Source organism: Macrobrachium nipponense, chromosome 3 (genome assembly GCF_015104395.2).
Source record: "Macrobrachium nipponense isolate FS-2020 chromosome 3, ASM1510439v2, whole genome shotgun sequence".
Classification (NCBI taxonomy): domain Eukaryota; kingdom Metazoa; phylum Arthropoda; class Malacostraca; order Decapoda; family Palaemonidae; genus Macrobrachium; species Macrobrachium nipponense.
In genome coordinates, this window is record NC_087202.1 from 13,915,373 (window position 1) to 13,936,729 (window position 21,357).

Sequence of the window (21,357 nt, forward strand, 5' to 3'; positions counted from 1 at the left end):
GTTCATTAATTATAACTGCTTGCATTTGCTATTGTATTATGATTGAATGAATAAGACATCATTGCTCTAGAAAATGAAAAATATACTGTAACTGAAAGTGTGACAGTAAAAAAAATCTTTTAAAAACTGACAAAATACAAAAGCCAACATCAACTCTTTAATAGGCAAATTAATCATTTTCAATGCTAAAATTAATTTAGCTTGAGACTATAGGACTTAGTAATCTTAACATTGTTCCCATCTTCATTACAAAATCAGAACACTGAAGATGTAAGTATCTCATTACCTTAATCTGGCTGGTGTGTTTACACATTCCCTCATACCCCAGATGAAGCATAAAAGGCAAAACGGCTTCATTAGCACCCTTTCTGACATCGGCGTTGCGATCTTCCAGGGCGGTAAACAGATAAGGGGTGCACCCATGAAGTTCTTCTTTATTTACACTCTTCGGTGGGGCTGCAATAAAATGTTTAGTACAGTGTACAGTATTAATCATGAGAGAGAGAGAGAGAGAGAGAGAGAGAGAGAGAGAGAGAGAGAGAGAGAGAGAGAGAGAGAGAGAGAGAGAGAGACATTATTATACACTTGCAAAACCATCTCTGCAGACAGCCAAAAATATCTGAGCTTTTTTCAGTAACTACAACAAAAACTCCAACAGAAACCAATTGGTTTATGTACATCATAAGACGAAGAACCTAAGTACAAATGCTTGATTTACATTTACAGGCAGTCCCCAGTTATCGGTGGGGGTTCCATTCTTGAAGGCGTGATGATGACTGTAAATTGCCAATAACCAAAAATCTGTGATAACATAAATAACCAGGGATCAGTGCATATCGGCGCCCAAAATCAAGTTATCATCAAGCGCAGTAAACCAGATGACTGATAACTGGGGACTGACTGTATTCAACAAAATTTCATCTCATTTTTTATCATTCAAGTGATAATTAATTCTCTCTAGTGCCAGCAGCTTTCATGAGCTAACCAAAAGGCAAAAAATTTGGCCATCACTCAAAAACAATTACTTACCATCCTTGAGCTTCTCTGCCATCCAGATGAACAGTTCCGCTTTAAGGAAGGGAGAGCCAGATTTGAGGGCATCTGAAAAAACCTCACCATCAATGGTCTCCTTAATGCCAGTTTGCTCAACCCAAGAATTGAGCGTACTCAATGCTTGCTGACGAATATTTTGCTGTGGATAAACAAGGAAATATTTGCTTTAATCACTAGTCACATGGAGACATAGGTATAGAGAACATATTTCATATCTTCATATCCCTATTAGAAGTTAAACAACTGATTTAAAAAACAATGCCATTCCAGCTATCAATGGTAGAGCAAATTCCCAGAATACAATAAAATATAAAATTTATAACAAAGGCCAAGCACTGGGACCTATTAGGTTATTCAGCACTGGAGGGGAAATTGATAGTAGTTAGGTTTGAAAGGTGTAACAGGAGAAAAACCTCACAGCTGCTCTATGAAACAATTGTTAGAAAAGGGTGGAAACTGAAATGGAGGAAAGAATATGAAAGGAGGTACAGAAAAAGGGACTGAAGGGACACTGCAAAGAACACAAAGTAATATACCTACAGTGCACCACATGAGGTTCACTGATAGCACTAACCCCCTAGAATAGAGTGCACTTAAGTGTCACATTTCTAATTACAATATACTTACTTTGCTGTCTCCTAATGCAGTCAGCATTCCGGGGACAATAGTTCTTGTATGAGGTTTGCAATTTTGACCCAGCGCTGTTGCAAGCAGGGAGGTAATACGTAGTGCCTCCACTGCAATGTTTTTGTTTGAGTCATTCATTTTACTACATAGAGCTGCAGGTAGTTCACCAATGTCACCTTTGATGAATTTTGCATCTGACAAAATATTTGAGATCTTCTGCAGAGCTTCATTTCTAACCTGCAATTAAAAAAATATAAATATTAATAACATACAGGAAAGTTTAACCACATTTTCCTAATGCATCACAAACTTTTAAAACAATGGTTCACTGCAACAATAATTGTACTGGGTAGAGGTAAGATAACTATTTATCTGCAATCTGCAGTCTGTATTGAGACTCATTCTAGCAACACCTTAACTTGAATACGGTACTGTATAATTATTGTTTGAAACTGTTAATTACTGTTTGGGTTTAATTGGACAGTTTATGTATAAAGGTATTTCTGTTGTTGTGGGTTATTAAGGAAGAGGTGTAAATGACCGTTTGTGACTAGTTTGAGTTTGTATATTACTTGTTGTGATTGTCCAATGATTATTTAGATGTTCTCTTGGAGAGGTGGGGAGTATGTGTGGTTTAGTTGAAGTCTAAGCCCCTGTAGGAGATTATTACCTCTCCACCAAAGGATCGTTGTGTGTCTGTATCTATTATATATATATCATTTTTTAAGTAAAGAAGAAAAACCAAGTCTGTGTTTCTTTACTGCCACAAGCTATCTAGGCAGTATGGAGAGTAACTTCGACTTGAAACTGATCCCTGAGTATGATGGCAGAAACGCACAATCTGTTATGGAGTGGCTGGAGAAGTTGGAGTTGTTTGCAAGCTTCGGAAAGTTGATGATGGTGAGTGTGATTACTCTGCGGCTTACAGGTGGTGCCTTTGCAGTGTACTTACAGTTACCCACAGCAGATAGGAAGAAGGTTGACAAGGTGAAAGAAGCATTGTTGGCTGCGTTTGCTGTTGATCCCTATGTAGCCTATGAACAGTTTGTCAGTAGGAAGTTGCACAGTGGAGAGGCACCGGATGTCTACTTAGCTGAGCTACGTCGACTCGGATCCCTATTTGGAGGAATTTCTGAGAAAGTTCTTGCATCTGCTTTTGTAGCTGGACTTCCAGAGAGAGTTCGTCAGCTGTTGAGAGCCGGGTCTCGCATGGAGGCCCTCGATCTGGAACAGATTTTGGCTCGGGCACGGGCGGTTCTGAAAGATGACCTTCCTTCTGTTTCAGTGGAAAACATGTTTTGCGCCACAGGAAGCCTGGGTTCTGTGCCAGTAGAAACAACAGTTCAGAAATGTCATGTATGCCTTGGACCAAATCACTTTGCCAGGGACTGTCTTGCTCGCAACCGAGTAAATGGTCGATTTCGGAGAAGGGTAAAGTGCTATCGGTGTGGTGGAATGGGGCACATTGCGTCAGCTTGTCCGGGAAACGAGCAAGGAGAGGAGGCATCAGCGCCAGCCTCCTCTCCCCAAACCCACTGAGTAAGGTGCTGGCAAGTAACTGTTTTTTTTTTTAGTGTACAGAAGGGGGTCTTCAGTGTTGCATGTTAGTAGACTGGGTGTTCTCAAAGCATCGCTCATGTCTCATGCTGTAAGGCATGGAACAAGTGCGCAGTTAGCATGATAACTGTGAGTGGGCAAGAATGGGTGTGTGAAGGAATGGGCGTCGTGCACTTGCAGCTCAGTAATGGAGCTACTGCCAGCATTTCTGTATGTGTAACTACTCTAATGCCCCTCGGTTTAAATTTCTTTTCTTCTCGGCAATGGATGGTTGTGGAGGGCCTCTAAGGTAGGTAGTCACTGTCGATACCCAGGGTGGTGTACGTTTTGGAATGGAAGACACTTTTTTTTCTGCAGCTGCTGATGTGAAGGTGGGGGTGGATGAGCGTGATTTTAGTGCAATTTATGATCCTGTGATTAAATGTGGACAGCTACATGGAAATGGTCTGAGGGCAAGGAGCCTGGCATCCTGGAGAATGGAGTAAAGGCATATTCTGTACCTCAGGAGGCAAAGGACCTGTATGAATCAGAGCTACAAAAGATGGGTGAATGATGGCTGGCTGCTTCCTTTGATGAGAATAAATATGGACCACCTAAGGGGCTTATTCCCTCATGGCTGTTGTACAGCAAAAATAAAAAGAAGGTGCGGCCTGTACTGGACTTCAGAGAACTGAATACATACATTGATGCATTTACAGCAGACTCGGAGTGCTCAGACAAACTACGTGAGTGGCGCAGGCAAGGAGTAAATGTATCTGTAGTAGACTGGTAAAAGCTTACCTGCAAATAAGAATCCATGAGTCTCCTGTGGCCATACCAGACTGTATATTTCAAGGCCAGAGGTATTGCCTGACTCGACTGGGGTTGGCTTGAATATTGCTCTGATGGTAATGAAATCTGTTTTAAACTGTGTTCTCCTTCAGGACCCAATGTAAGAAAAGGAACATCAGCTTATATTGATGACATCTTGGTGAATGAAGATATTGTTAAGGCCAGCCGTGTAGAGGAGCATCTGAGAAATTTTGGGCTAGTAAGTAAGTCCACACCAAAGACTTGCTGAAGGGGCTCGAGCATTGGCCTGAGAGTTTGGGGGGAGCAGGAGAGTCTTTTTTGGAAAAGGGACAATGACCTGGGCGATGCACCAAGACAATTGACTCGGCGAGCAGTGTTCTCATACTGTGGTAGACTGTTAGGCCATTACCCTGTTTGTGGATGGCTGCGAGTGGCGGTAGGAACTTCTGGAGAAAGTTAAGAAGGATGACCCTGTGAGAGGACAGTGGAATGTCACCGGTGACAAATTCAAGATCTGGGTGGATGCTAGTTCTCTTGCGCTTGGTGTTGCAGTGGAAGTAAAAATGGTTCCATTGTGGAAGATGCCAGCTGGCTGCGGAAAGACGACTCTTGCCACATCAATATGGCTGAGCTAGATGCAGTCATTAAAGGATTGAATCTTGCACTGGCTTGGAAGATACAAAAGGTGGAATTAATGACTGACTCATCTACTGTGCATAGATGGATTTAAGATGGACTTTTAGGAAAAAGCAGATTGAAGACTAAGGCCGCAAGTGAAATGCTCATCAGAAGAAGACTAGGAATAGTCTTGTCATTGATAGAAGAGTGTGACCTCCAGCTGTCTATTACACTTGTGTCTTCTGCCATAATAAAGCTGACAATTTGACACGTGTACCTCAGCGCTGGCTGAGTGGGACCTTGGTTCATGTCACCAAGATGCAAAACTTGTGTGTGCTTCTGTTGTCCCTGCCATTAGTGATGGATTAAGGGATCCATCATGCTGCTGGTCACCCGGGTGTGAGAAGAACTCTCTATTTTGTGAAGAAAGTCCATCCAGGAGTTACCAGGCGGCAAGTACAGGCTGTTGTCAAATGCTGTGAGGCATGCCAGTCAATAGACCCGGCCCCAGTGAAGTGGCAGAAGGGTAGTCTGGAAGTGGATAGAGTGTGGCAGAGAGTTGGCATGGATATTACTCACTATGATGGACGGCCGTATCTTACTCTCATTGATTGTGGACCATCTCGATTTGCCATCTGGCGTCGGCTCCATTTTCAGACCAGTGAGAGCATCATCGGGCAACTTGAGACAGTGTTCTATGAACGAGGAGCGCCGGAGGAACCTGTTAACTGACAATGACCCTGCTTTTCGCAGCAAACTATTTGCTGACTTTGCAAAAAAGTGGTGCGTGCATCTTAATTTTAGATGTGCTTATGTTCCATCAGGAAATGGTATAGCTGAGAGATGCCATCGAACTGTTAAAGTCATTGCTGCAAGGAAAGGCTGCAGCATTGCAGAGGCTGTATATCTGTATATTTGATGCCTCGTGATGCTGCACTCCAACGACTGCCCCTGTCAGTATGCTGTATTCCTTACCCTGTGAGGGTGCGAGGAGTGGATCCATGCTCAATGAACAAAGTGGCAGTGAGTGGCCCCTACAAAGCAGGTGATGAGGTGTGGGTAAAACCATCCAACATGCGATGCAATATGCAATTTGAAAGAGGCAAGGTTACGAGAGTTTTGTCAGAACAAGCTGTTGAAGTCAATGGAGTTCCACGCCACGTTAGAGATCTTCGTTCGTGTTCTTCACAAGGATTGATATTGAGTGAGGAAACTGCTGAGGATGAGGAGCTTCTTATACAGCTTCCTGTTCATGAAGATGAGGGGGAAGAGGAAGATTCAGGCACTGTTGCTGAGCAACACAATTCCAAGACTTTCAACAAGAGTTAGAAGAGCTAGAGTTTGTAATTATTTGAATGTAATTCAGGGTGAGTGTATAATTATTGTTTGAAACTGTTAATTACTGTTTGGGTTTAATTGGACAGTTTATGTATAAAGGTATTTCTGTTGTTGTGGGTTATTAAGGAAGAGGTGTAAATGACCGTTTGTGACTAGTTGAGTTTGTATATTACTTGTTGTTGATTGTCAATGATTATTTAAGATGTTCTCTTGGAGAGTGGGGAGTATGTGTGGTTAGTTGAAGTCAAGCCCTGTAGGAGATTATTACCTCTCCACCAAAGGATCGTTGTGTGTCTGTATCCATTATATATATATCATTTTTTAAGTAAAGAAGAAAAACCAAGTCTGTGTTTCTTTACTGCCACAGGTACACCTACAAGAATTCTTAAAGGCAATTAATATGCAGTAACACTTGAAATGTCTATATAAAAAATATACACCACTTACAGTAAAAAAAAAAACTATTTTACAATTAAATATAGAGTACTGCCAAGTCATTGTTCTCTCTCGAACAACAAAGCTTGACAGGATTTCTTATGTGCCTCACCTTCCAATTTTTGTCTGCTAACTCTGCAAATAAGTTACTCGTAAGTTGTTCACTAATGTTCACTCTTGGCACCATATCTTGGGCATTGATTGCTGGCTGACCAGTATCCACACTGTCTGGTTCATTTTCACCCTCATTGTCTGCGTTACCAGCTTGTTTCACTCCACGAATTGGAGCAGGGGGGCTCTCTCCACTTCTCTGAAATAATTGTAGAGAAAGTTCACATCAGAAAGAAAAAGAAAAGTCCGTAAAGATGGAAATGAGCAGACTATCATAATGGAACAAATTTCTTTCATAATACAGACCCCAAATTAATTATCTACTTAATTTTCATTTTTACAGATTATATATATCCAATTCTCAAAATAGAATATTACTATTTTTATATTATTATTGTGTAAAGCAAAGAAATACTGGAACATCACCTTTGTATACATTTCATTTATTCCATATAAAAGAATTCATGGACACATCTACTCTAGCATAAACTGATATCACCTTTTGCTACAAATTCTAACAATATCACAGCCAATATATACTACAGTTCACACAATGAACCACCATTTCATGTTAACTGTGACCAATTCAATTTATCTTATGGTATATGTTTCTTTAAATAATTTATTTGCCCTTTCAAACCTTATTTTATTCATTCTCTTTGGTCTCTTCCCACTTTGCTGTCTGCTCTATCTCTATTCCACTTTCAATTCTACTTCAGGAGCAAATCCTTTGGGAAAGGCCACCATCTAAATCAGTGGTCATCTTAAAATTAAAAATACCAAATTTGTAAACTAATTTGTATTTTTCATAACTAACAAACCTGAGGTCTTAACATTAGGATTTACTAGCGCCAAGCTGGAAACGGTAGAATTAAAATTACACTTGTGAGATCCAGGGACTAATGGCATCTATACCAGGTCACGGGGCATGTATACCCAGAATGCCCACGGCTACCTGTGACCCATCAGTTATATTTCTAACCCAGTTTAGACTGCTATGAGGGGTGGTTCGAGGTGGGCCTTTAACTGTTAAGACCTCAGGTTTGTTAGTTATGAAAAAATACAAATTAGTTACAAATTTGGTATTTGTTCATACACGAAACAAACCTTCGGTCTTAACATTAGGATAGACTTACTATTGGAGGGAGGTAAGTCTCTACAACTGACTGGAAGTTTGCCACCTTATCCATTTCCGAATATATAGGGAAATTCTAGAGAATGGACAATGAACCTAGACCAAAGATATAAGCGGATCTATTGGTTTCCTCCCACTGGGTGTAGATACCATTCTACTGTTTACTCTTGTCCCTTGCGACTGATCCACCTTCACCCCTCTTTCCTTATTATCCAGAGGGGGTGTTGCTACTGAAAAGTATATCATCAGCTAAGATAGCTTCACAGTATGGCTGACCATCTCACCTGCATCTAGTCCGTTCCAGCACATGACGGTACTCTCCTTCATATTGCCCGTAGTTAAAGGAGTAGGAAGAAAGTAGTAAAGAAAAAAGAAAAAACCAGTCATCCGCCCTTCATTCTACTTTCATACTTCATCTTAGACTAGACGCAAACTGACCCTGCCAGGGCACTGGATGAACTATATCACTTGTTGGGCCGCCACCACTGGACCCAAGGAAAAGGTGTCCAAGGATCTATGGGCAACATCTTTCAAAATAAATGAGGTGAAATGTTGTTTGGCGCTTCCACACGCCACGCCTTTCAGAATTTTATCCACAGACTATTCTTCTTAAATGCCAGGAAGCACTCACAACCCCTGATGTCATGAGCTCTAGCTCCCACCTGGCTATCTGACCCTCTGTCTTCTGCAGTATAAGCATTTCTGATTGTCTCCCTTAGCCAAAATGATAATGTATTCTTGGACACTTCCTTCTTGTTCCGTCCTGTACTTACGAACAACCTCTGGCACCCCGGCCTGAGGTGCCTTGTTTCTCTTTAAGTACTCCATTAGTGCCCTGACGGGGCACAGGAGCATTTCAGCTTTGTCGTTGTCTACAAAGTCTGCCAAGGAAGGTATGGTAAAGGAGTCGAATCTGCCGTCTACTATTGTTGGATTTTGGGTCTTTGCCACGAATTCTGGGACAAACTCACACACCATTGATCTCCAACCTCTCGAGTGCTTTATGAGATATGAGAGGCCTGTAGCTCCCCCACCCTTTTGGTTGAAGCCAGGGGCCAATAAGAGCTGTCTTCAGGGTCAGGCTCCTATCCGTGGACTGCCTTAGCGGTTCGTAAGGGGGTTTTGTCAGACTACTCAGTACCTTGGTCAGATCCCAATCTGGGGGCTTTTAGCTCCTCCTTTGTGGGCATGACTGTTCAAAGCTCCTCATCAGCATGGCCAACTCCCATGAAGACGATATGTCCACTCCTTTCATTCGTAAGACTGAGGCTAGAGCAGCCCTGTACCCCTTCACTGCAGATACAGACATATGTTTTTCTGTTCTGAGATATATCAGAAAGTCTGTAAACCAATCACAGTATGCTGACCACTTCCCTGGTATACTGTCGCAGATGATTTTCTGATATTACCTGCCTCTGAGTTGCTGCTTTCTGCGAAAACCCTCGCTCTCGGAGGAGATACTTGACAGTCTCCACCCGTGAAGCGATAGGGACTTCACCGACTGTGGTACCATCTCCACGTGAGGCTGACCAGAAGGTTGCTCCATGGAGGTAACTCTCTTGGCACATCTACTAGGAGTTCCAGTAGGTCTGGAAACCACTCTGCTTTCGCCATAACGGGGCTACCAGGGTCATCTTGAGGTTCTGAGACGCATTACCCTGTTCAGAACCTGACGGATTAGACAAAATGGAGAAATGCGTACACGTCCAGATTGTCCCAGGGGTGTTTGTAGCGCATCTTCTGCTGCTGCCTCTGCGTCCGGGACTACTGAACAATACACTTCCAACTTTTGTTGTACCTGGTTGCGAATAGGTCTATGATCGGTCCTTCCCACAACATGAGCATCCTGTCCACTACCTGTTGTGTAGGGACCACTCCGTTCCCAGAATCTGATCCCTGCGGCTCAACTTGTCGGCCACTATGTTTCTTTTTCCCGGAATATACCTGGCCTTGAGTCTACCAGGTTCTCTATAGCCCACTGGTGACGTTGAACTGTCATCACTGTAACTGCCGAGAAACTAGGCCTCCTTGCTTGTTTATAATAAGCTACTACTGTGTTGTCTGACATCAATACCACCGAGTGTCCCTTTACTCTCTCCCTGAATTCTTGTAGAGCCAGAAAGCTGCTTTCAACTCCAGCACGTTTATATGGAGTTCTCTGTCCTTGCAACTCCATTTTGCTGACACCATCAACTCCTCCATATGGGCGTCCCCAGCCTTCTAGTGACGCATCCGAGAACAGCAAGAGGTCTGGGGAGGATTGTTGAAGGGGGACACCCACTGTCAGATTGTCGTCGTCCACCACCACAGCAAGTCTTTCCTCACTTCTGCCGACAAGGGAATTTGCTCGTACGGGTGATCTACTGTTGGTGACCAAAACTCCTTCATCCTCCATTGTAGGGACCGAAGGTGTAGCCTTCCTTGTGGTACTAGCTTCTCCAGGGAGGTTAGGATTCCCAGCACCACCTGCCACTGTCTTGCTGGCTGTGTCTGCTTTCCCAGAAAGGCATTCACCACTTGTTTGCATTTCTGTACTCTTTGGTCTGTCGGGAATACTTTGGCTTGTGTTGTGTCTATCACCATTCCCAGATATTCCAAATGTTGACTTGGATCCAGCTGCGACTTCTGCTGATTCACCACAATACCTAGGCTGTGACAAAGCTGCAGGAGGGCCGCCCTGTCCCTGAGTAATTTCTCCCTGGACTTTGCTATCACCAGCCAATCGTCCAGATATCTTATCAGCCTGATCCCCTGAGCGTGCGCCCACGCCGACACAGGGTGAACACTCTTGTAAAAACTTGAGGAGACGTTGTCAATCCGAAGCACAGGACCTTGAACTCGAAAGCTTTCCCTGCAAGACTGAAGCGGAGAAATTTCCTTGAAGACTGATGGACTGGTATCTGAAAGTATGCGTCCTTTAGATCGACTGTCAGCATAAAGTCTCCGATTCTGACTGCTTGTAGAACCATTTTCGGAGTTTCCATCTTGAAACTGGTTTTCCTTATAAACAGATTCAGCGTTGACAGGTCTATTACTGTCTTCCACTCCCCGTTGGCTTTGGGTACCAGGAAAATCCTGCTGTAAAAGCCTTTTGTCGGACTGCATACTTGTTGCACAGCTCCTTTTTCCATCATCTTCTTCACTTCGTCCTGCAGAATAGTGGCCTTCTGAGATTTGTGGGCATACTAAGTGACGGTGGGGGGTAATGTTGATTCTGTCAGGGGCGGGGTTACCTCGAACGGATCATACCCGATCCTGAGAACATCCACCACCACTGCTCTGCCCCTAGTTCCGCCACACCTTCCAGTGATTTTGCCAGGCAACCCCCCACGGTGTGGCCGAGTGATGGGAGGCGCCCATCCTATCTTCTTGAGCCTCTCCCCCTTCCTCTATTGCCCCCTTCCTCTGTTGTTTCTATTGTGAAAGGGCGATGCGTTCTCCTCTTTGGGGAAGAGGGTCTTGTGACTCGATTAGGGATGCTATGTCTCACTGTTTCTTTCGAGACACTTGCTGTTGTCTTCCTCCAAAGGAATAGTTTGACTGTTAGAGGTTTTCCTAACTGCCTGTTGCACCAACCTATCGTTAGTGTCCATCCTTCTTCTATCTATCGCTTCTTCCAGTATGACCCCTGGCAACAGTAGTTGCCGGATTCCAGATATCCCCATTCCTCATTGCTAACAGGGAATCCAAATCCACATTGCGGCTTAGTCTAGCAATGCTGCATCTCTCCTCATTAGCAGGATATTTGCCCAACATTGGCACTTACGTTGTCAGGTACGCAATCGCCTTGGACCCTGACTGTAGTAATCTAATGAACAATGGTTCATCCACTACTTTCCTTGTTTCTTCCGAGGATGCAATTTTCGCCACTGCTGTGACCAAAGGTCTAACCAGGACGCAGCCTGAAAGAGAAGAAGCTGTTGCTTCTAACGTGGCAGCCTCTTGGTACGTCATCGAGGGGCACTCCATTTTAACCTGATCCAAGGTTAATCCAGGCCTTAACCTTACAACATTAGGGTTCATTTGTCTAGACAGCAAGGGACCTTCGGTGTCGTATAATATTTCCTTTGCTTTATCATTGGAGGGTGGGGGAATAAATTTAAATGATCTATTAGATCTTAAGGAATTATCCCTCCCTGCATCTTTGCGTTTACGTGTTGCAAGAACCGATTCCGCATGACTCGAACAAGGCAATTCATACGACACCTTGTATATCCCTCTTTAGTCCAAACGCCATGTCAATTCCAGGAGGAAGCATACTGGCCGGTGTTTCTGTCTTCTCCGAAAGGCTATTGAATTGACGATCAAATCAACTAACCTCTGCATACGAGGCCAGAAAAACTCTTGGTTTTCTCCTTCCTCCGGCTCTAGTGTACCACTCTCCGTCACGAGAGATGTTGTCTCGCCTCTATCTTTCTGACAGACGGCCCGGAATTCCACGGCCGCCTGCCCCTACGGCCGCGGCCTCTTTGATCTTTGCTGGCCGCTGTTGGCTCGATCCCAGATAGTCAGCAGGGGAACAGAACGTCTCACTCTTTCTCTGCTCACGGATCTAGAGCGAGAATCTCGTCTAGATCTCCAAGATGAAGGCTCCCTTAAGACAGAGGTAAGTTCGTCTTTATTAGCATTGGCATCGTTTTCGAGCGTCGGCGAGCCCGGCCTCGGCCTTCTATCCAGACGGACACTGCCTTCCACGAACGTATCCGCCGAGGTTGCCAACTCTCTATTTTTTCGTACTTTTAATAGGAGCCTTATCGTCCTTCGTACGTATTTGAACGGCCTTACGGGCGAAACTGGGACCTGCATTCCATCCTCTGCTGCACCTTTCGCCGCCAACGTCGATTTTACCAGAGGTATCGCAGTTTTTTTGCGATCCGAACTGGCAACTCCGCCTCGGCCGCTAGCTCGCCGGCCGTCACCTCTCTCGCTTGTTCGGACTCTTGCGAACGGCTTCGTCTGGCGAACCTTGTGCTTAATAGCACTGATTTTTCCGACCTTCTTGCTGACTTGGAAAAGACAGTCTTCGTCCGAAGAAGAGGAAGAATTGATTCTTCTCCTCTTGGCCCGAGGATCCGCTAGGAACTCCCGTAACCTCCTCCAACGCTTGACTGGCGCTCGCCGTGACGTTATCGACTTAGCGATGACGCCGAACTAGAGGAAGAAGACGAAGAAGGCGAATCACACTTTCTTTTTTGCCTCTCTTATTCATTCTCTCCTCTATATCCTGTAACTTCTGCATTACAGTTTGCATTGACGGATCAGAAGGCGTATTAGCGTCTGGGAGAAAAACCGCGAAAAAGGCCGACGACTCGTCTGTGACGTCATCAACGCCTGCCATCTCAGAGTGTGACGTATGTTGTGACGTCATCCCTCTCGTAGGGAGAGACTGAGAGGTTTCTGCTGGTAACCGCACGTTTGCTGCCAAATTACCTCCCACGTTCTGCATCGCTGTAAATACTGAGTGGGATGGTGAAGCAGCGGCATTAATTCCCATAAATTGCAAGCCCTGGGGGATGAGGAACATTCAGCGCTGCGGACCCTGCTGGAACCGTGACGTCATATAATGCGCAAGCAGACCATCCAAGGTTGGTACGCCTGGTAGGCCTAGCGCTGACCACGTACCATCTAACCTATGCGCTTGCGTAGCAGGAGCCTGGAACAAAGATGGCGGATCTCCCCCTCTCGATTTGCTGGGAAGAAAGGAGAGTGCAAATTATTCATAAAATTACCCAAGGCCCCTCCCGACGTTTCGATACAGAACCGCTAGGAGAAACCGAAGGGGTATGAGACAATTCAAAAGCAGGTGGAGAAACATATGGAGCAGCCTGGTTTATTACCGATACAAAAGAAGCCGTAAGGTTGGTCATCCAAAGATGGCGTCACCCCCTTTCTTTTGTATTGGCTTTTCCCATATGAACTTCTTCCACTGTTCCACCGACCAACCGCGACAAACGAACACGGATTAGTAACCGTACATACGTTTTCCCTGCACTACTACACGTTGGATGAGGATCCGCCGACACCGAGGTTAGGAACCTAGAACAAGGGAAGCCACTGACTCCTGGGCATTTTCCTTTGTCTCCTCTTCGAAGCGGTAGACGATCCCGATGTTGAGGCAAAATTCTCCATCATACCACGTATACACTCTTACCACACACTGATCACACTTGGAGAAAGAAAAGGAATGAAAAATAAAAAATGAAATGGATAAAGAACGGGCAAACTGAAAAACCGGCTTTAAATGAGATAGACAGTAACACGTCTTATCTTAAAGGCGGTAGGAAAATAACTGATGGGTCACAGGTAGCCGTGGGCATTCTGGGTATACATGCCCCGTGACCTGGTATAGATGCCATTAGTCCCTGGATCTCACAAGTGTAATTTTAATTCTACCGGTTTCCTTTCCAGCTTGGCGCTAGTAATCCTAATGTTAAGACCGAAGGTTTGTTTCATGATGAACAACTACTTAATATTAATTAATAAGAACATCACTTTGAAAGTTAATTCCCATTAAGACTGTACAGCTGAGTTCTGTAATTTCAGTACACGTTCAACAATGTTGTTTTGCAGGTAGCACCACTAACAGCTGCTTGTTCTCATTCAATGTGGAATCATCAGTCTACTTAACTTCCTTAGAGGTTTACCATAAGTACCACATAAATATTTGTTAGTTTTGAAGAACAAATTACCTCATTATCATAATTTGCTCGCTTAACTTTACTGCTGAGAAATTAAAATGACTTCCCAATGGAGGCTAAAGAAAATAAAACCATGAATTACCATTCTAAATGAGGTGATCACTAACCTTCTCAAATTCATCATCTATTTGCTGTAGAAGAGCTGGCTTTTCATCAACAAAGAACACCCGGAGGGCAGCACCCATATACAAGAAAATGGTTCCGCACAAAGATACTCCAGCTGTCCTCACACCAGGGTTAGTGTGTGCCAAGGCCTTCTTTATATCCCCGATAAGTGCCATAGGTTGCAACCTGTATAAGCAATTTGAAAATAGCAGCAATTCAAACACAGTTAAATATTAACTTTTAAATCAAAAGTCCAATTTTCTTAATTATTACCCATGCACCAGGTAGTATTACCAAATTTCAAAAATATAGTATACTGCACATGTCCAAGCACTCAATTACTTACTAAAGACATTTCATATAAAACATCCAATATTGGAAAAAATATATTTGAAGCTAAAATACTTTCAGTAATGAAACTTATCTTGGAGTGACAAAAATGGAAAAAACATTTGATCTCAAGTGGTTTTGGTTAGCTATTAAAAGCTTTACTACATTCATCAGCACAATGTTTGTAATAATTATTATCCAGCTTTCTCCTGACTTTATGGTTAAGGCCCTACGACCAACTTGAATAAGAGTAACAAGAAAGCATCCATTTAACTTTGCCAGTCTACGGTTTTCTTGTATTAAATTGTCATTGGAATTAGATATATCTTTTCAATATCTCTCTCCTTCACCTTTGAAGTAAATACAAATTTCTCATTTTTTGGTGAATTGAAGCCGTTAAAAATGGACTCTTATAGGAAAGGAATGGAATATCAAATTCAGGTCAAAGGTTAAGTGCATTTGCATATTGAAACAACTGTTAGGAGAGGGTGAACTTTAAGATGGAAAACAGAGAATGTGAATGGTAGTACCTAAGTAATGCTCACAGTGCACCATCTGATATAAAACAAATGATTAAACATTACACAGTAGTTTTGGAAATTTCAAGATACTCATAGGAGGGTCAGAGTAACAAGTTCCAAAAAAGAAGAATTAGACCTAAGGTAAAAAATCATTAAGTAACTTAACAAGACTGACTATCTTAACCCTTAATGGACAGACATGCTCACATGAGCAGCAATAATAGGTTTCGGGTGGATGACAGAGTCACTCATGGTGAGCAATATTATGCGCCATCGATTTGGGGGAATCGGGCAGAAAGAGGTGCCATTACTTCTATAGCCCATTAATTTACTAATGGCAACTTTTTGACTGGCTAAAATCAAGTGGGTGGCCCATGACAGTTAGTTGTGACCTTGACAACTCTGTGATCTTGAACTTCAAGGATATCTCATGAAGTCTTTGTATAAATTTACTTATACCAATGAGTTGCTGTTGGTTTTAGTTCTTATCTTTTATGATAGTATTTCAGTTATACGTAAGTGCAAAGAAATAGAAAAGACATTATAAATAAAAAAAAAAAGTTCCTGCATCTTTTTTCTCGGTAAATTTACGTATTTTTTATAACATATGAGGGCCTCAGAACCAGAGAGTCGTATATGCCACTTTTTAAAAAATGAGTAAATTGGCCTCAAAGTTTATCATTCATTACTCTGCTTCTAAGAAGATATCGATTTAAACTTAGTTTCATATGAAAGCTATACTCTTTATAAGTTTTTTGTGAAAATTTGAAAAAAAAATTGTTGGGTGCGCTTGCGCGCTAGCATTCAAAATGTCTGCCAAACTCACATTTTTTTTTAATATTTGAGTCATAACAAGCACTTAAACCATAATTGAATGTGTTAAACGATAATAAAGTGTTATCATATTGTTGTAATAATGATGATATATTAATAGAGTAATAGTATAATACTGGTAATAATAAATGATAATAATACTATTAATAATAATATTGATAAGTAATAATAGTGTGCTGAAAAGACGATACATTTTTGTGATAAGAAACCGAGTATTGCTAATGATAATAATGATAATAATAATATAATAATAATAACAATGGGCAATAAATATAATAATAATGATAATGATGATAATAATAGTAATAATAATAATGATGATAGTACAATAATATTAGTACTAATAATGACACTGATGATGATAACCTTTCATCATCATAATACATCGATACTTTAATCAATCACAAGAAAATCACTATAATAGAATAGTAATACTATTGTCATAATAATAATGATAATAATAATATAATGATAATAATAATAATGATAGAATAATAATATTATGATGGTTTAATAATGATGTTGACGATGATAACCTTGAATCACTATGATGTTTAACCATCCACATAATACACAATAATAATATTATCATAATAATTTTTTTTTACTACTACTACTACTACTAGGGCCATCCTTTAATAGAAGCTGCAATGTGAAGGGGACTTAAACTCGATCAGATTGCAGTCTGTTAGCTCCAAACATCGCTACCAGCTGTGACCCTCATCCACTACTACTACTACTACTACTACTACTACTAGTACTACGACTATTATTACTATTCTAATAATGAAAAAAATGTTGCACGACATCACTATGTCTCACTATCACTGCCAGAGGAAGACATAATGTACTCAAATAAAGAGTAATTTAGACAAATAACAGCACAACACAACGGATAATCGTAAATTAAATCTCCCGCTATGATCACTGAAGTGAGATGTAAACATTGGCGGCGGGAGATTGTAAGCTGCGCGGTGATTGGTCGATGCTTACACGCGCCTTATGGGGAAAACGCTCATTGGCCTAGAATTCGCTACCCGCAAAGTGACGCGCGCTCTCATTGGCTTAATCAGCGCTAGTGATATGCGTCTATCTGGTCCTCATGAAGCGTCCGAGCGGCTGCCAGCACCGCTCGAAGTTCATGTTCTTTCCTGTAGCTAAAATCAATAATTCCGACTGTCCCAGTAGAATTTCGACCGTATGTAAATGGTGGAATGGCCTAGAAATGCCTCAAATACACAGAGAAAAGGTTGTCAAATCTACCAGTATGCATAACTCCAAATCCGTGGAAGTGGCATATACGACTTTCTGGTTCTGGGGCCCTCATATATGCTCAGAATTTGTTACTGTTCTTATTTCTTGTTTTGATATTGTGTGAGCTGTATAATTTCAAATAATATTAAATGAATTATAAAAAAAATTAATAACTTGGTAAAATTTACGATTGTTTTATAAAAGAGATCCCCCACATGAGATTGCATTTAGTCATTTTCAACTTCTCATGGAAGGTGGGGAAAATTTTTTTGAATATTTTTTCTCATACCATATGCATTTGCTTACTTTCCTCTTTCCATTGAGGAGTTATTTCCTTAAATTTACTGGGCTCTAAGTTTCCCCACCCTGGGGTGCAGCATACAGATTTTTTACCCCATCCATTAAGGGTTAACCAGGTGATTAATAAATTTGTATGAAATTGGCTAAATACTCTCCAACCACGCTTCTAAAATAAATCACCTATTATTTAAAACAAATCACCTATCATTTTTAGTTTTACATAAGTAAGCATTATGTTCTTTTCATAAAAACAGTAAAAGTTGAGAACTGATGAGTCATACCTCTATTCATTTTTTGATAAAAACCCTGGTCAGTATTTTAAATTTCAGGATGCCTTAGGTTTACACACACACACACAGATTAGGTGATATGCAAGAATTAGAGAACGGTGAAGTTAATGAACTGGAAAAAGCCCAAAGGAATGGATGATGCTCTAAGGAACCGTGATGCATCAGCTGGGAAACCAGAGGGATGCTGAAACTAATCTAGCAGAGTAGTTCATACTTACACAAAGCCAAACTCCAAAATGGCATCTGACATCCACTTCAAAGCAACCTCCTGAATTTTTGGATTCTTTTGCTCAAAAGCTCTATTCATAACTTCCGAACCAGTCCACTGCAATGTTGCAGCTTCTGCAATAGCAATCAGCACCTCTCCACATAAAGGACCATTTTTGGAGTCCGACAGTTTCTCAACTAGCTCCTGGATACAAATTTCACCTGAACGTCTGCAAATGAAAGTAATTACTGTATCACTGGAAGACTTACTCTTTAAACACATCAAAATGAAAAAATAATAGTGAATCATCTTTCAAATATATATAATGAATCTCTTTTTAATAGTTATAGGTCTTATATTTTTAGCCAATTTACTAGCATGTAATAAATGCAAGGGTAGTTTTGGGCTCAAAATTAAAATTGGAAAACTATACTACAAATGAAAGGTAAACTTAATTTAATTTCTTCCAACTCCAGAACTTGAACAACTAAATGAGTTTAAGGATTCATCTCCTAACATTTCTTCATAAAAAGATTCAATCTTAAAAATGCATACCTTGTAAAATTTGAATTTTCAGCAATGATCTTCAGTGCCTCCAATTTCAATTTGAGCACCTGGAAATTATTATCCTTAAATCCAGGTTTCTGAGCAAGAGTGAGCACCAATGCCTGGGCTGGAATATCATCTCGAGACAATCCTTGAACAGTCTGTTGTAAGGGGACAAATAATTTACAATCAGTGCACAAAAAATTCAATGTTTGAGAGCATACTTTAAGGAATTTCACGTCCAAATAGTAATCTCTGTGAAGGGATAAAGCATTTGATGTCCCAACAAAAACCTTTAAACCTCTAAATACATTATTCTAATTAGATAAAAATAATAAAACCTTTTGTATAATGCTAATACTGAAATTGACGTCACTACATAGGAAGGTGCACAAAACCATAACAAAATACTAACACTGTTGAAAGTCTCCATTGACTCCAATCTAGTCTTCCAGTTAGGATCTGTCAACCCAGAGACGACTTCCTCGGGCAACACCTCCGCAGCCTTTTCCAAAGCTTCGTCTGTTGACATTTCCAACTCCTGACACTCATCTGCAGCAGCACCACCCCCACTGCCCCCTCCTCCTCCTCCTCCACCTTTACCTCCAGCTGTAGGGTCAAATGTAATTCATAACATTCAAGATTATCGCAATACTTACATCCTTAAAAGTTACTTATAAAAAAGACAATAAGCACAATTCTAAAACCTTAAATCTTATGAATTACCAAAATAATTTTTTGAAAAAGTTGTACAATTAGACTGAACAATCTTATACCTTATAAAATATATGATCTAAAAATCATTTGTATTTTATGTATATAATCCAAACCCTTCATACAGGAGTATCTTTAAGAATTACCTGGAAACTGGTAAAAACTTGGTAACAAAATAGTTAACCAGGTTGTCAAAAAGCGGCTAAGTAGAGAACAGACATGCTCGCGTACAATGACACAATCAGTATGATATGCAAGACACAGCCCTCATTACCCAGAAACTGAAATGTTCTACTGAACAATTAGGGATGGAACCATGCCCTTAGACTTCAAGAGCACTCCCTTTGGAAGAGAACTCTCCTCCTTAAGAGGTGGAGATGCAGTAGTCAACAAAGCCGAGATAGCCATAACCATTAAGAGCCACCTATGGAGGAGGCTCTAGTGTTACACTCTTTCCTCCACCAGATTAACTACAAAGGCTACAAAAATAAAACTACATAAACTTATGGTTGGCCAAACTTCCACAATTTCCCTGAAAACAAGGCCCCAGACATTTGAAATTGTACTACCTTAGTGAGCAAGCAAGAGAATGTCACAATTGCTGACAAAAATTCTTCAAAACCTGCTACATCCCTTGCATATCCCAGACAATACATTCCTAACAATACATTCCTAACAAGAAGACTCTGCCAGGAAATGCCCTTGCTTAAAATTACAATCAGAGAGAATTAGTGTATATAACAAACTGCCAAGAAGGGAGGCTACGTCCAAGCAACAACAACGGTCATGTTAATTATTTCATCTGTATGAAAAAAAAGACAAGAAAAAAGACAAAAAAATGACAAACACCTAAGACTGGCAATGAGCAAGTTAGCATGTACAAAATCCAAGTTCTCAATCACCAGTCAACAACAAGGAGTGTATGCATGTCTCTTCTCTACTGTGGCTGTGAGAATACTCCCCACTCCCACACCTCCACCTGTTAATTACCTGGTTCACTACCTTAATACCAAGTTTCGATCAGTTTCCAGCTCAGTTTGAAAGCTACACCTACATAAAAGGCAATGGTTTGGATTCCAGTAAGAACAATTACAAACTGCAGTACATATATATTTGTAAGCCTTAAGTCTGAGAATAGTCATCTCAAATAAGGTGGAACATTTCTTAAGCTCCAAATTATAGATGTCACTATAATAATATAAATATCAAAACTGCACCCAAAAGGAAATACTAGTATAAAAAGCATGCAGAAACTCTGAACACAAAAACTACCGTCACACACAATGTTTGCAAGAATAAAGATTTTATATCAGAATCCACAAAGTGCTGAAGAAAATGGGCATTACTGACATTTCTTTCCTTTTGCAGCACCACCTGCTGGTGCTGGTCTTGAACCTCCCCTAACAACAGTAGGAGCAGAACTAGAAGTACTAGAATCTGACTTTGCTTCTTTTTTGGCTGGGGCTTTTTTGGTCTTTGGAGCAGCAATCTTCACTTTCATTTCAACCTTTTCTGAGGCCTCCTTGATCTGCAATGGAAAGTTATCACAACATTCTAACTGTTATATATGCATATATCAAATTTTAAATGTAGGATTTCTCATTTTATTTATACTTGCTTATAAATGGCATTAATTATTCTCAATACCCATTTATTTGTTTAAGAATCTAATAAGGAAAAACTACTTTGAGATAACAATAATATTCATTTACATGATATTCCAAGTCCTAATTTATCGACTTATTTGAAAAAAAAAAAAAAAAAACATATTTACCATATAAAATAGCCTCCTCATAATCTAAATGTTCCTAGTACAGCACTCAAAACTCCTACACAAGCACAGAGAGAGAGAGAGAGAGAGAGAGAAGCGCTGACGAGGCTCGAAGAGAGC

General features: G+C 41.1%; 1 protein-coding gene across 8 annotated transcripts in view; it reads right to left on the bottom strand.

Moving 5' to 3' along the window:
* The window catches only part of LOC135221632 (cytoskeleton-associated protein 5-like), a 173,012-nt gene that overhangs the window by 85,916 nt on the left and 65,739 nt on the right, over positions 1 to 21,357 (bottom strand). For all 8 annotated transcript variants that reach the window (XM_064259301.1, XM_064259304.1, XM_064259300.1 and 5 more), the window contains exons 12-20: positions 20,817 to 20,994; positions 19,168 to 19,361; positions 18,762 to 18,913; positions 18,217 to 18,435; positions 14,472 to 14,655; positions 6,533 to 6,730; positions 1,681 to 1,917; positions 1,030 to 1,192; positions 287 to 456 (exon numbers count right to left, since the gene is read on the bottom strand). In XM_064259301.1, coding sequence (XP_064115371.1) covers positions 287 to 456; positions 1,030 to 1,192; positions 1,681 to 1,917; positions 6,533 to 6,730; positions 14,472 to 14,655; positions 18,217 to 18,435; positions 18,762 to 18,913; positions 19,168 to 19,361; positions 20,817 to 20,994 — 1,695 coding nt within the window. The remainder of the gene's footprint in view (positions 1 to 286; positions 457 to 1,029; positions 1,193 to 1,680; positions 1,918 to 6,532; positions 6,731 to 14,471; positions 14,656 to 18,216; positions 18,436 to 18,761; positions 18,914 to 19,167; positions 19,362 to 20,816; positions 20,995 to 21,357) is intronic.